This window comes from Mollisia scopiformis (assembly GCF_001500285.1).
Source record: "Mollisia scopiformis unplaced genomic scaffold LY89scaffold_21, whole genome shotgun sequence".
NCBI classification, from domain to species: Eukaryota; Fungi; Ascomycota; class Leotiomycetes; order Helotiales; family Mollisiaceae; genus Mollisia; species Mollisia scopiformis.
Genome location: NW_017263601.1, coordinates 911,499 through 923,637, shown reverse-complemented (window position 1 = coordinate 923,637; position 12,139 = coordinate 911,499). Strand labels below are relative to the sequence as shown.

Sequence of the window (12,139 nt, the reverse complement as noted above, 5' to 3'; positions counted from 1 at the left end):
TCCCGTACCTGAGGTACTGTACAGGACGTGCTCGGTCATGGAGTCATCACTTGATCACAGCAACATAATCTACAGTAGCGCTGGATAGCTCTGTGCAGTGAATAGAGAGTTAAAGGTAGTCTGGACTTTCTCAGAGCTACTCTTCTTGGTAATTACCTGTGTTGCATTCGCTAGTTCTTAATACCTACCAAGGTAGGCGCTTAGCTATGTGATACGTGACTGGCCTTGCAGAACCGCAACGCCTCAAAGTAGCCACCATTTCTAAGGCGTGTAATAGAGTAACTTTGCTTAGCGAGTGAAAGATAATTGGATGAGTGAATTTCAGAGCGACGAAGATCGAGAGAAATCAGAAGAGTAGCCGAGATTCGAGAGCTAGGAGAGGTAGAGAAGTAGCATCTGGATATCATGACAACTCAGTTACACATTAAGGCTCTGAGAGCTGAGTGAGGAATAAAAATTGGGTAAGAGACTTGAATAATGAAGTAGGAGCGAAGCCGTGAGCTAGCTAAGCTGCAGTGGCAAGGCTTAATGGAGTGAGCAGTTTGGCTTTTTAGAAGCTGGAGCAATCATCAAGAGTAGACATAGTAGCTGGAAGGGAAAGATTTAAGCAACTTGAAGTTTACTTTCTTTGAGCCAACACCCAGGGGCAAGGGCTGTGAAGTTTATCAGTTTCTCGTTCTGTTGTATCATGACTCAATCTGTACAGTGAGATTATCATCGCGATAGTCATAAAAGAAGTCAAACGTACAATCATAGTTCACATGAGCAAAAACACCAAAACTGCCATACAGTGCAGTAAGGGCCAAATTTAACGCACTATTAGCATCTTCGATAACTTCTCTCGTTTTCAGCTATTAACAAACTCTATGAAGCTAGAAAGTGTACACAAAGTTCCTCTGTGATCTCTCAAAACGGAGTGGAGTTTGAATTTAGACAAACTAAAGGTTGAGAGGGTAATGAATTTGCTGCACGGTCACGAGGATGTGTTTTAAGATAACACGACGGCAAGCACACGAAGCAATGAAGAGCCCAAACGAGTACCTGAGCGAAGTGTAACGTTACAGAGACCAGCTCTATGGAGTTCTGGATGGGGTTAGACTCACCCAAACGACGCTTGCCTCTGGGACTCTAAGCTCTTTGCTATTTTCTACATCTCCAGATCGAAATGCACCCAGACAGTGTGTAAGGCACGAAACAGGGGTTAGCATAATAGAGTAGCAATTTCTGGGTATGAACCGAATTGATATTGCCTCGGTATGAATAATATCCCGAGTAATGAGCGGAGGTAAGAATAGGTATGTCGTCAATCCATAGCTCCGTGGACTTTAATCGATTGGCACTGTCGTTGTTTAATCGACTTCCTCGAACTGGCGGGGTTCACTTAAAGATCGTCAGCTTTTAATTGGGGCGCATAGTTTCCAATGCCTATTCCTAATGTTGTTCGTCGTGGGCGAAGATCATGATAGGAATATATTCACCCATGTGAAGCTACGCTCAGTCACTTTGCTATTGACGTGTTCTGGCAGCGGCTCGTCTATGCGGAAGGATCTCCAGATTGTATTGTGATTGGTGGCTAGAATGTCTGTCTGCTGGTTAGCGTTAGCCACGCAATGCATTCCTTCGGTAGGGGCCGATGCACATGCACGAACCCTTGAATACCCACCGCTCAACCGAGAAATGCGACACCGCCAACAAAAAGGCTTAAAGAACGAGATAGCGTTTAAATTCCATCAATTGCAATTTTAGTAGGCATATCAAATTCAAAGAGCTCCTGTCGGAAGCCTAACCATCCATGCTCGGCTGTAGATCCCAGATCCACCATGCTGCCCTAAATCTATGTCATACCGTTGCACAATCTTCCATCCATTCTTCTCATATGCGGTAGCAGCCTGTGGGGTACTCGTCAACCAGATCTTGGCATTTAATTCATCCGCCTTCTTCAAACCCCATTGCAAGAGCAAAGTCCCCACTCCCTGGCGCTGATAGTCGGGATGCACAAAGAAGAACGACAACGCTGCAGAACGTTGGCTCAATTAATTCTTAAAGAGGAAGTCTGAAAGTGCAACAAACACATATCTTTCCCAGGCTCCACATCTCGATCAGCAACATCCTTCAGCCCCTCGACCTTCTCACTCCACAGCGACACATTAACCCCTGGGATATTCGGCAGTCCTCCCTTCTCCACCTTACGCCTCACAGCTGCATTCCCTTTCGGCATGTTCCAAGTAGCGAACCCCACTACCCTTTCCCCATCCACAGCCTTGAACGTCAAGCGATCTTCCTTCTGCACTGGAGAGAAGAGGCCTTTCACCGCAACTATGTCGTGAATCCCATCTGGCGCTGTTGGTCCCGCCCAGATTAGTGGGTAGGCTGCATCCGAGGCCGAGAATGCAGATGTCATTATTGAGGCGAGGGTCTGCGCGTCTTCTTCGGTGGCAAGAGTAGTGGTTATGGCCGGAGAAACCATTTCGAGGATGCCGAGTATTAATTTATGAGATTGTCACGAAAGTTGTGGTGAGCGGTGTGTCAGTGATCTTTAAATGGTAATTGGGCTGAATAAGTCCCATGTGGGGTGTATACAAGATGATTTACAAGTAGCGGTATCTGCAAAAGCTTCGGATCCCAGAATTTGGATAACTTTTCTTTTAACCGCACTATTAAATTGGTGATAAGCTTGTGAAGATGTGGTATTCACAATCAAACAGCATGTTAAGGAATGAGTCACTAAACATCTCAATTAGGAAGGTGGATAGATTTTGCTATCACGCAATACCTATAGTGCTCCAAGTGCAACTCCTCTACCAAGTCAACAATGTGAGAGTAAGCAACTTTTGCAGGGCAGATGAATTCAGTGGGATCTTGCGAGCAGCATTTCTAGAACCAAAATCATTTGCTCAGGGTTAGAGCTAAAGAAGATCATAAGATACAATCCAGAACTCCTATGTTATGCTGTGATATACATCTAAGCTCTCCGTGGCACCAAGTCCATACCAAGATTTCTGTCACCGAATAACCCAAGTTACTTGCCAGGTGCCACCTCAAAATCGGTTTCTTTGCTTGCATACCCATACCTGGAACTTGGTCCATAGTGCCTCACTAACTCATAGATTGGTTTTGTGTCACGGCAGTATCTCAGCTCCTCGCCACCATCAATGACCTCCACAAATGTTCCATCATCAACTGGTCCTGGCTGACGTGACACACTTTCTAGTGTCCCATCGGCGTAGCACATTATTGACTATTTACGAGTAAGCATTGCTCGTTTGAAAGAAGTTTGAAAACATACAGATCGTAGATAATCGAAACAGTGTGGCCAATGCGCATCGTCTTTCCAGTCTTCTCCGATGTCCTCCCCTTCTCGGGCTCGTTGCAACGTCATACGCATTTTGGCAAGGCAGTGCATTTGATGAAACCTGTAAACAGAAAAGTGAGCCTTATGCAACAGCATCATTGATCTCAAACTTACATGCTAATGCTCTTCAAAGTAGCATTGGTGCTTCCATCCTCGGCAGCTGGCAAGATGATATTCCCACTTAACATATCGAGGTGTTCTTTCCAAAGCCAATCCGAATCGTGGTTAAGTGTCATGTATCTCAAGTCTCGATAGTAGTGAGTTTCCACCAAGTTCTCTTTCTTCCAACTTTCAACAACGGCATCGCCCGAGTTGTAAGTTTCTTCCGTGGGTGTCTTCATATCGGAAGCGGAACAGAGAGACACATCGTGAACGGAAGTCTTGTGAGAGCCAACGGCTACGAGGATGAGTGTGATAATGGTCATGGCTATTGACCAAAACTTCCAGAAAGGACTTCTATCAGCAGGCCATCGAAAGTTGAATTTTCTCCGTTGCTCTTTGAGAGGAAGGTGGTTTTCATCGCCGGTTAACGGGCAATCTTCGAGGTCTGAGACGGAGTTGCGAGAGTCATTGCTGTCTACAACGTCTTTCTCTAGATTGTAAGACATGTCTTAGACTGTGGTTATGATACCAAAAGATTTGCTGAGGCACTTGGGGAAATTGCTCGTGTTGGAAAAAGTGAGACTGAAATTTCGTAGATTTGCTGAGCGGGGGAATAGCTTTGCCTTCGGTTTCGATCATCGGGTACAATTGTTCCGCTCATGGTTGTAAAGTCATATATCACGACCTTGTTCACAGCCAAGATCCCTGAACAACTGTGAATTGCATTGATTGCGCTGCAAAACTTCTTGACTCCTGAATCCATGTCCAACCCCGCAGTGGCACAGCTCCACTCCACATACCGTTTCAATATTTCTGACGATGCCAAGTGACAGTTCCACTGTAAGGATTCATGCCTCTATCTAATAGAACTGATAGCAAGCATTTCCCGAGCAACGCTAAAATCGGGCCGGCTTACAAGTCTCCGCTGCTGTAACCTGGTTGCATATGCAGGTTTATCCGGTAGATGGTCGATCCTAGACGCCTTATCTGTGGGAGCCAGTATCCGAAGTTCATTGCGGGGTAGGGTTACGTCGCGGCCGGAATGGCCTAGTTGTGCGAGTACGAAGGGTTTCTTGCATTGCATGAACTCCATACCGTGGGTATCTTTTTCCTGGCAATTGTCAGGAATGAACTATACGATGGGCATCCTGTCATTGGTCTAACGAGAAGTCGAATGGATTCTGAAAATGGTTTTCTTGGCTTATCATGAATTAAGTACACGATTGGCATGCTTTCATTGGCTTAAGGAGCAGTCGAATCAAGTTCTTTTGACGAGTCACGAGGGTGAGTCCGTGATTTCGAGAGGGGACTCTTCTCGATCGCTGTTGACAACTCTGACCAATTTCCCTTCACAGTTAACAAAGGCTGAACTCCAATATTGCGCGAAAGAAAGTATTGCCATATCGTTACGCCGTGATAGGCTTCCCATAACCAGAATACCAAATCTAGCCTCCATATATGGTATTCTGGACATCCCAGCAACGATGTCTTCATGCCAACTCGCCAAATACACAAGCAGCTATCTACTACAGTCTTCGCCAATCATATATCTGTGCCACATCATCTCTGTCCTTTCTTCTCGTGGATTTACGGTGGTCCATCCCAAACAGCACCATGCTTCCAAGGACCTCTTCTCTCACCCTGCTTCACCCCATCATATCCACCATCGCAGTAGCCAAAGTGATCTCCAAAGGGAAACGTAGATTGATCAACACCCTTGGGAGTATCTCGATAGCAAGCCGTATTGTCAGTTGCAAACTGTCTCAGCGCATCCCAACTATTGCACTTGCGATACTGTTCGTCACCTGCTGTATCGTCTCCAAAGACGTACAGAGGCGTGGTATCTGCTTTGCAAACGATGTATTGACGAAGCATATCGAGGCAATGGCCAGAATGTGGGGGATTGAAAGTGTAGTGGTCTGCACGATTGACGGCTTCCCAAAACGTCTTTCGAATAACACCCTGATATGAAAGTTAGCGATCTACATAGATCTGATAGTTAGTTTGAGCCAGTGAACTTACCACGCAGTGAAGGAGATGATATGCTTCCAGGAGATAGACATTCTTACTGTTGTCACTTGGAAAGTGCATGCTGTCTGGCCAATGTCGCTCTTTTGCCCAGGTTCGGTCCATGGCAATGAAGCCATGAGCAGTATTCATGTTATCCCAGAGCATATCACCTTCCGTGAAGTTCTTGTCGCTATACTCAGTCCACCAGTTTAATCTATTGTACTGGGTGGGAAGTTCATCTATGCGAGCTAGGAAACATGCTGTCAGTTTCTGATATTCATTTCAGGTAGAAAAGCTTACCCCAAGAATTTGGAGCGTAGTCCAAGTCCAGGGCAGCATGGGAGTTCACCCTTTTGGTAAGGTGTTTGACTGCAAACAATCCGACAAATGTTGTGATATTTGTGACAAGAAGTAAAGCAATAACAGAGAGCTTCCAAAAACGTGGAGATCTGCCTGCTGGTGCGGTGTAGGACATCGGCTTCTCGTCACGGTCACCCTCGTCGCTACTTGAGGAGCGCCCATCTTGGAGAGGAGCATAGACTGTCTTGTCTTTCTCCATATAGGGTAAACTTTGCTTGCCAAACTTGAAGCCGAACATCTTTGACATTCAGATAGATATTTGGAAGGAAGTGATGAAAGGTTTCGAGTTCTAAGGTTTGGAGGAGTTGAGAGTAGGAAGGAGACAAGATGAAAGAAGTGGAAAGTAGGAATCTCGGTAATACACCAAGACCGAGAAGGCGAGGGGAGCGACAGAGCAGCATACACCCAGGCTTTGATGCATGAGTCGTGGCACACATGGTTGCTCGAGAATGAGCGAAGGCTCATCCTCATTCCTTCGCATTATCTGACCAATGTCCTCCCACGAGGACAAGCAAGACTGCGGGCAGGGACTGTGACCTGATCCTTTGCATATCTTCTGCACGTTCAGCAGCTAAGGCCCTACATCTTGTGAAGTGGGGCAAGCTCATCTTCCCCTCGGATGCCTGCTACCTAGGACCAAGTGAGCATGGTAACTAGACCAGGAGTCTTGCATTTGCAATGATGGATGCTATCTAGGTGGGGATATACCTGATGCTTGAAGCCGAAACTCTTTTACGTACATTGATGCTTGCAACCTCCTCATCACTATGCACTTGCGGTTTTTAATTTGCTCGGGTTGTGGCAGATCTCGATTTTGAGGAATAAGGCACCGAGCGAGTCCATATCAAGCCATATACAAATTGTACCGCTGCCACAAAACCATCGACATCGGAGTATTCTCATTCTCAGATATCTTTCGTGCCAACATCGACTCTTTCGAAGAAAACCAGACTCCAAACACCAAAGCCAAAATGAAGTTCTCTAGCATCGCATTCCTTCTTGCCTCAGCAGCTCTTGCTGTTGCTGCTCCTATTGAGGGTAAGGCAGGAAGCATCTTGCATTGGTGCACAAACTGATTTCTCACAGAGAAGCGTGCTGGTACTTACGACATCATGGCCGAGAACCCAACTCAAGTCACATCTGATGACGGAGTCGATCTTCTCGCACCTCGTATCGGATATAAGAAGGACAAGCGTGCCGGAACTTACGATATCATGGCTGAGAACCCTACCCAAGTGACATCCGACGATGGTGTTGACCTTCTTGCCCCTCGTATTGGGTACAAGAAGCGTGCTGGAGAAGCATACGACATTATGGCTGAGAACCCTACTCAAGTTACATCTGATGATGGTGTTGACCTTCTTGCACCCCGAATTGGATACAAGGACTAAGCCATGACAGTCAAACCCTTTGTATGAGAACTCCACCCGATGTTCAGAATAACGATTGATGCTAAATTTACCCAGGCTACCAAGCCTGAAAAGACAATGGCTACTCGCGACCAATTCAGGGAAGGCAGACGGATACGACGAGCGAGGGGCCTTGGCTTTTTTTCTTTGTTCTTGGGTTATACTTTCATTTTGTTGAATTGAGTTGATGGCGGCTGAGGGGTGCTTGCGCTTTCTGCGATCATGTCAATTCTACGTAGAGTAGTCAGCCTGAAATGCAGTATCCGCTCTTTTGGTAAATTGTGCTGTACTTGAAACACTGCTTCCATGTCATATCTCCGTTGGAATCCAAATGCAGAGATAGTGATGAGTTTGTGACTCTGTGCAGTCGGTGTGAGAAAGGGAGTGGTCGTTGAATTAGGCGCTTTCCCTCGCTTAACCCTAATTGTCCTACCTGCCGGTGTTACCAATGTTTAATAACGAGCTGGCCAATACAATAGTCGCCTGTTAACACCATTGCCGGAAGAGACTTACGCCGCAAAGACACATAGGATAATTGCATCAACACTACTCGGTAAGTGGGCACTCCCTCGGCATAATTCCCGATAGCGATGCAGAGGAAAGAATCTAGAGGGGTGAGGATCGGGATATGAAAGATAACGACTGGGAAGCAAATCCTTCCGAGGCCCACCAGGCCTTCCCGCTCGCACCCGCTCCCTTGTCTTTGCGTCCCACGCTAGTAGACATGTCGCTTAATAGGTATGTTCGTTTGTCAATCGCTCCCAGAATCCCCACAACTTTGGTTCCAGAAAGTAGTTGACTCGTAACCCCTCCCAATATATTCTCGGTCTCATTCAGTCTCGCTTCATAGACGCAATCAAGGACAACTCTTGTTTAATGCTCTTTTTTGTCCCACAATATCAATCACCACCAGCACCCTGCTGCATGTGCAGAACAAGTGGACGCAACGTTCCTTCATTGCGCCGGCGTTTAAACAACTCATATTGCAGAAGCCGCTACAGGGTGCGAAGTGCGAAAGGTTGACCTCATAGAGGTCGAGTCCGAATCCTATGTGCTTGGCAGTGGTGATCTTGGGAAACTCTCAAATCGTCATTGATCATGTGAACTCTTAATGAGGGGTCAAGTTTCGAAGTGATCGAAAGCCTCCAATGCCAATCGGCGCGCCACTGGAACTCGAGGAAGACTATCTCCCCCAACCGGTTTGACCACTTCGGTGTCGGTGAGACTTGACTTTGTTCTCCATCACAATGCCATCTAACTATGACTATCAAGATGTCGGTAGCGACGACCATGAAAATTCTTCTACAGACGTAGAAGACTCTGCCTTGGATGGCAAAGAAGTATGGACAAAGCCGTCACGGAAATCGTGGGTGCGTCGTCTGTTGGAAGGCATTCGATCTGTCTGGTGGGTAGTGAACACTTCGCTACTTCTCATCATTCTTGCATTGCTGCTCGAATCGCGATGGAGATCAGACAAAGCAAGACTCGAGTTTGGAGGTGACTTAACTGGATTTGTTCCTCATTGTAAGTGAGGCTTCGACATTTCCTATCGGTGGCACTAAAGTCTGATATTTGATAGTCTCACAGCAAATAACCACCTTTAGGCCAGACTTGTCTTTCGTCCCAAAACGGGCCGAGGATTTCTGGCTTGATAGTACCCAAGAAAGATGGCTTAGCATTGTACCAAGTATGAATTCTCTCTAAAACTTTCGAAAAGTATTGTACTGATTAAACATCAGGAGGTTTGGGATACGTTCACGTCGACAATCCATCGGATTACGACAATCTCCCACAACCTATTCATGATTACACGAACATGACAGTCTTTACAACAGCCATGCCACATCAACTACATTGCCTGGTAACCCATACCGTCCTCTTGACCATGATACAAAACTGACTAACATAATAATACAGTACAACATTCTAGAAGTCTACTATGCGGTGGTGGGAGACAACCCACGCCATATCCCTACAAGCATGACCTTTCACCTTCAACACTGCTTCGAGTATCTCAGATTGAGTATCATGTGTTCAGGAGATGTCGCGCTGGAGGGTGCTGAAACTACATTCCCTAAAGGGTTTGGTGGTAGTGATGGTTGGGACTCGAAACATGTGTGCAAGAATTATGGTGAAATCTTTGATTTCTTGGATGAGAAGCGGGCGAACGATCGGGTATGGATAGGACTATGAGTTATTCTGACGTATATGCGGACAGATAAGTGTGACACCAGGTACGTCTGTGGACTCCCAGATGCAAGTCACGCGGGAATAGGTCACGAGCTACCTATGGTATATATGGATATCCGCAATTGCTTTGCTTATGCAAGCTTTCCTGATACATTAGTACACTACGCCCCGACATTTGCGCAACTAGAAGTTAAGATTACCCAGTTATATTCAGCACATGATTTGGACAAAACCCATGACACTAGCCTTCACGTAATTCATTCCTCGATCACATCTCAGGGATCCAGCAACTACAAACCGAACGAAATATACGTACGAATACAAACAGCAGTAGTATTTTGATAAGTCTATCACACTGAGACTGAAATTCTTCAGCTTCTCATTCAACAATTCAACTTCCATTGCCTGTGACCTTACACTTGAAAATAAACATGTAATAAAAAAGCTGCGCATGATGTTCTCGATTACTGGGGCAAACTACCAACTACTCCTTGATAATAGGAAGCAAAACATAAGACTTATACTCCCCACCCGTATAGACCATCGTCTTCCCTGCAAACACACTCTCAGGCCGATCTTTCTTATGCGTATGCAAGAAAGGTCCCGAACCTCTAAACACCCCTCCCTCTTTGTTCCCCCTCTCAAAGTCCTTCCCGCCAATCTGCAACGCAAGTGTAAACCCCTTCGGAAGAATTATGGCCGTTGGCCAGATCTCCACATCAACTTCGTACACCTTCCTTCGTTCGAGCGGTTGAAGCTCGTCATGACTATGGTATGGACGATAAGGAAGGCTGAGCTGGGTGTCAAGCTTGCGGTGAGAAGCTCGGAGCCAGCCTTGAGCAAGAGGCGTGTTGGGATCTTGAGCTCCTTGGAATGTCACTTCGCGGCCGTCGGGCGAGAAAGCTTGAAGAGTCAAGAAGAGATCTGCGTCTGTGGTTGAGGAAGAGATGAAGAGTTTTGCTGCCAATGGGCCCGTGATTTCGGTTTCCTGTTCCAGAGGTGCGGAAGTGAAAGTTACAGGCTCGCCTGCTGCATCGAAGCTGACGTTGGTCTGTTTTCCGGCTGTTTGCCAGGAAAGAGCTTTGCTTGATGAGTCGAGGTAAGCTTTTGTCCATTCCGTTCGTTTCAACGGCCATTCCGTCTCTTTGCGAAGCTCGAAGGTGGTGGAAAATGGCCTTCGCGTGTTGAGTAGGACAGGAGATTCCTTGTCCCAACCGTTGTTGATCTCCTTCAGGAAGTGGTCAAAGAAGCGCTGCTGAAGTTCGATGTTATCATTTAGATAGAACCACTCTTCGTGTCGTCCAGGATGGAGTTGCAACCATTTCTGGGTTGACGCCGCAAACTTGAAAGCCTCGTGGTTGCCACGATCATGAAGGCCAAACCCAGCAAGATTGCTAGCGCTCAGGAAAGGTACCTTGATCTTAGACAAATCTGCTGTGCGGTCTTTGTAAAACTGATTGTCCAGAGGATGATCCACAATATCTTGAACTGGATCACAACGATTTGCGCGCAATTCTTGGTCCGAGAGTTCAGCTGGGCCAGTCGCCCGTTCCTTGAGCCAAGGGTCTGTCTTTCCTGAAGGATTGCCGTGTTGGTTTGACACAACTTGACGATGATACCAAGCTTCAAGGAATCCGTTCGAAACAATTCCTCCATGGCGTGCGGTGTCACGGTAATAATCGGCAGCGCCCTCCCACGGGATGATCGCAGCGAGGTGAGGTGGTTGAAGTGCCGCAACCAGCCATTGAGTGATTGCATAGTAAGAAATTCCTAACAATCCTACTTTGCCATTGCTCCAATTCTGCACACCAGCCCACTCAATAGCATCGTAGAAATCTTTGATTTCGCGAGGAGCAAAGATGTCAAGGTGACCAGGCGATCGTCCTGTTCCTCGAGAATCGACTCGAATGCAGATATATCCCGCTTTTGTCCACAGCTCGGGGTCAACGGTTTCCCAAGTTTCGAAGGACTTTGTCGAGCCTGGAAGAATATTGGGATGAGCGTTCAGAAGCCAATCCCATTTGTCTTTGTAGCCGTCCTTGTACTCAACTCCCTTTCCGTAAGGGCCCAGGGTCATAATCACGGGTGCGGGCTTCTCATCGTCAGGTCTGAAGACATCGGCTCGAAGTACGAGTCCATCATCTGCTGTGATAGGTACGTCGCGTTCGACAATCATTTTGTTGTTTGATTGCTGTGGATTTGATATGGGTAGCTTTCACATGGGCTGACTTCGCTGACTTCGCCGGTTTCGCCGAGGCTCAAATGGTGAAAAGCGCTGCTCTTTCTTCAAGAAAATTCGATCTCCGCAGTGTTGAACGCAAGGTCTTGTACAAAGGCTCTCTACCCAGGTTTATATACCTCATTATCTCGGGCTCTGCGGAAGACGTACTTGGAATTCGGCATTGCGTGAGGAGCGAAACTTGCGATGTCTACGGACATCGCCCCTTTTTGGTTTCAAAACTTGTTCGACTCATGTCATCCTCTTAGGCTAAAGGTATGCTATGCACTTAGGCTGGATTCGTATTCGAGTTTGAAGTCTCGTTAGACTCGAAATCTTGTCTGATTTTCGTACTAGATAATCATCTCCCGTTACTTGTCGATTACACATTGCTAGAGTTCCCCGCCCGATTTGTCCGACATGTCGGCCGATGACCCGAAGCCGATGCTGATCTGCGGGGACCGAAGCTTTAACAACCCTAATCATTAAACCTACACA

General features: G+C 46.7%; 6 protein-coding genes across 6 annotated transcripts; 2 read left to right on the top strand and 4 right to left on the bottom strand.

The window, feature by feature from the left end:
• Positions 1 to 1,803: 1,803 nt before the first annotated feature.
• LY89DRAFT_688241 (uncharacterized protein) lies at positions 1,804 to 2,593 on the bottom strand. The gene has a single exon (XM_018215667.1). The coding sequence runs from the start codon at positions 2,465 to 2,467 to the stop codon at positions 2,030 to 2,032; it is 438 nt and encodes a 145-aa protein (XP_018066943.1). The 5' UTR covers positions 2,468 to 2,593; the 3' UTR covers positions 1,804 to 2,029.
• A 426-nt stretch (positions 2,594 to 3,019) lies between these two features.
• On the bottom strand, positions 3,020 to 4,073 carry LY89DRAFT_757131 (uncharacterized protein; the record flags this gene model as incomplete). Its single annotated transcript, XM_018221405.1, has 3 exons — positions 3,467 to 4,073; positions 3,287 to 3,413; positions 3,020 to 3,238 (listed from the first exon to the last, which is right to left on the bottom strand). Exons 1-3 carry the CDS (start codon positions 3,958 to 3,960, stop codon positions 3,020 to 3,022), a joined length of 840 nt encoding a protein of 279 aa, XP_018066942.1. The 5' UTR covers positions 3,961 to 4,073.
• A 968-nt stretch (positions 4,074 to 5,041) lies between these two features.
• On the bottom strand, positions 5,042 to 6,062 carry LY89DRAFT_722161 (uncharacterized protein; the record flags this gene model as incomplete). The annotated part of the gene is made up of 3 exons (XM_018218710.1): positions 5,042 to 5,416; positions 5,477 to 5,712; positions 5,765 to 6,062. 3 exons carry the CDS (start codon positions 6,060 to 6,062, stop codon positions 5,042 to 5,044), a joined length of 909 nt encoding a protein of 302 aa, XP_018066941.1.
• A 493-nt stretch (positions 6,063 to 6,555) lies between these two features.
• LY89DRAFT_688240 (uncharacterized protein) lies at positions 6,556 to 7,658 on the top strand. Its single transcript, XM_018215666.1, has 2 exons — positions 6,556 to 7,464; positions 7,524 to 7,658. The coding sequence occupies exon 1, from the start codon at positions 6,937 to 6,939 to the stop codon at positions 7,213 to 7,215; it is 279 nt and encodes a 92-aa protein (XP_018066940.1). The 5' UTR covers positions 6,556 to 6,936; the 3' UTR covers positions 7,216 to 7,464; positions 7,524 to 7,658.
• An 822-nt stretch (positions 7,659 to 8,480) lies between these two features.
• On the top strand, positions 8,481 to 9,624 carry LY89DRAFT_722160 (uncharacterized protein; the record flags this gene model as incomplete). The annotated part of the gene is made up of 4 exons (XM_018218709.1): positions 8,481 to 8,757; positions 8,813 to 8,920; positions 8,973 to 9,094; positions 9,151 to 9,624. The coding sequence occupies 4 exons, from the start codon at positions 8,481 to 8,483 to the stop codon at positions 9,424 to 9,426; spliced, it is 783 nt and encodes a 260-aa protein (XP_018066939.1). The 3' UTR covers positions 9,427 to 9,624.
• A 114-nt stretch (positions 9,625 to 9,738) lies between these two features.
• Positions 9,739 to 12,007, bottom strand: LY89DRAFT_688238 (peptidase S15). The gene has a single exon (XM_018215665.1). The coding sequence runs from the start codon at positions 11,597 to 11,599 to the stop codon at positions 9,908 to 9,910; it is 1,692 nt and encodes a 563-aa protein (XP_018066938.1). The 5' UTR covers positions 11,600 to 12,007; the 3' UTR covers positions 9,739 to 9,907.
• Positions 12,008 to 12,139: the final 132 nt, after the last annotated feature.

Bases quoted from the DNA above. Each gene is read 5' to 3' on its own strand.
- LY89DRAFT_688241 (XM_018215667.1), bottom strand. From the start codon at position 2,467: ATGGTTTCTCCGGCCATAACCACTACTCTTGCCACCGAAGAAGACGCG.
- LY89DRAFT_688240 (XM_018215666.1), top strand. From the start codon at position 6,937: ATGGCCGAGAACCCAACTCAAGTCACATCTGATGACGGAGTCGATCTT.
- LY89DRAFT_688238 (XM_018215665.1), bottom strand. From the start codon at position 11,599: ATGATTGTCGAACGCGACGTACCTATCACAGCAGATGATGGACTCGTA.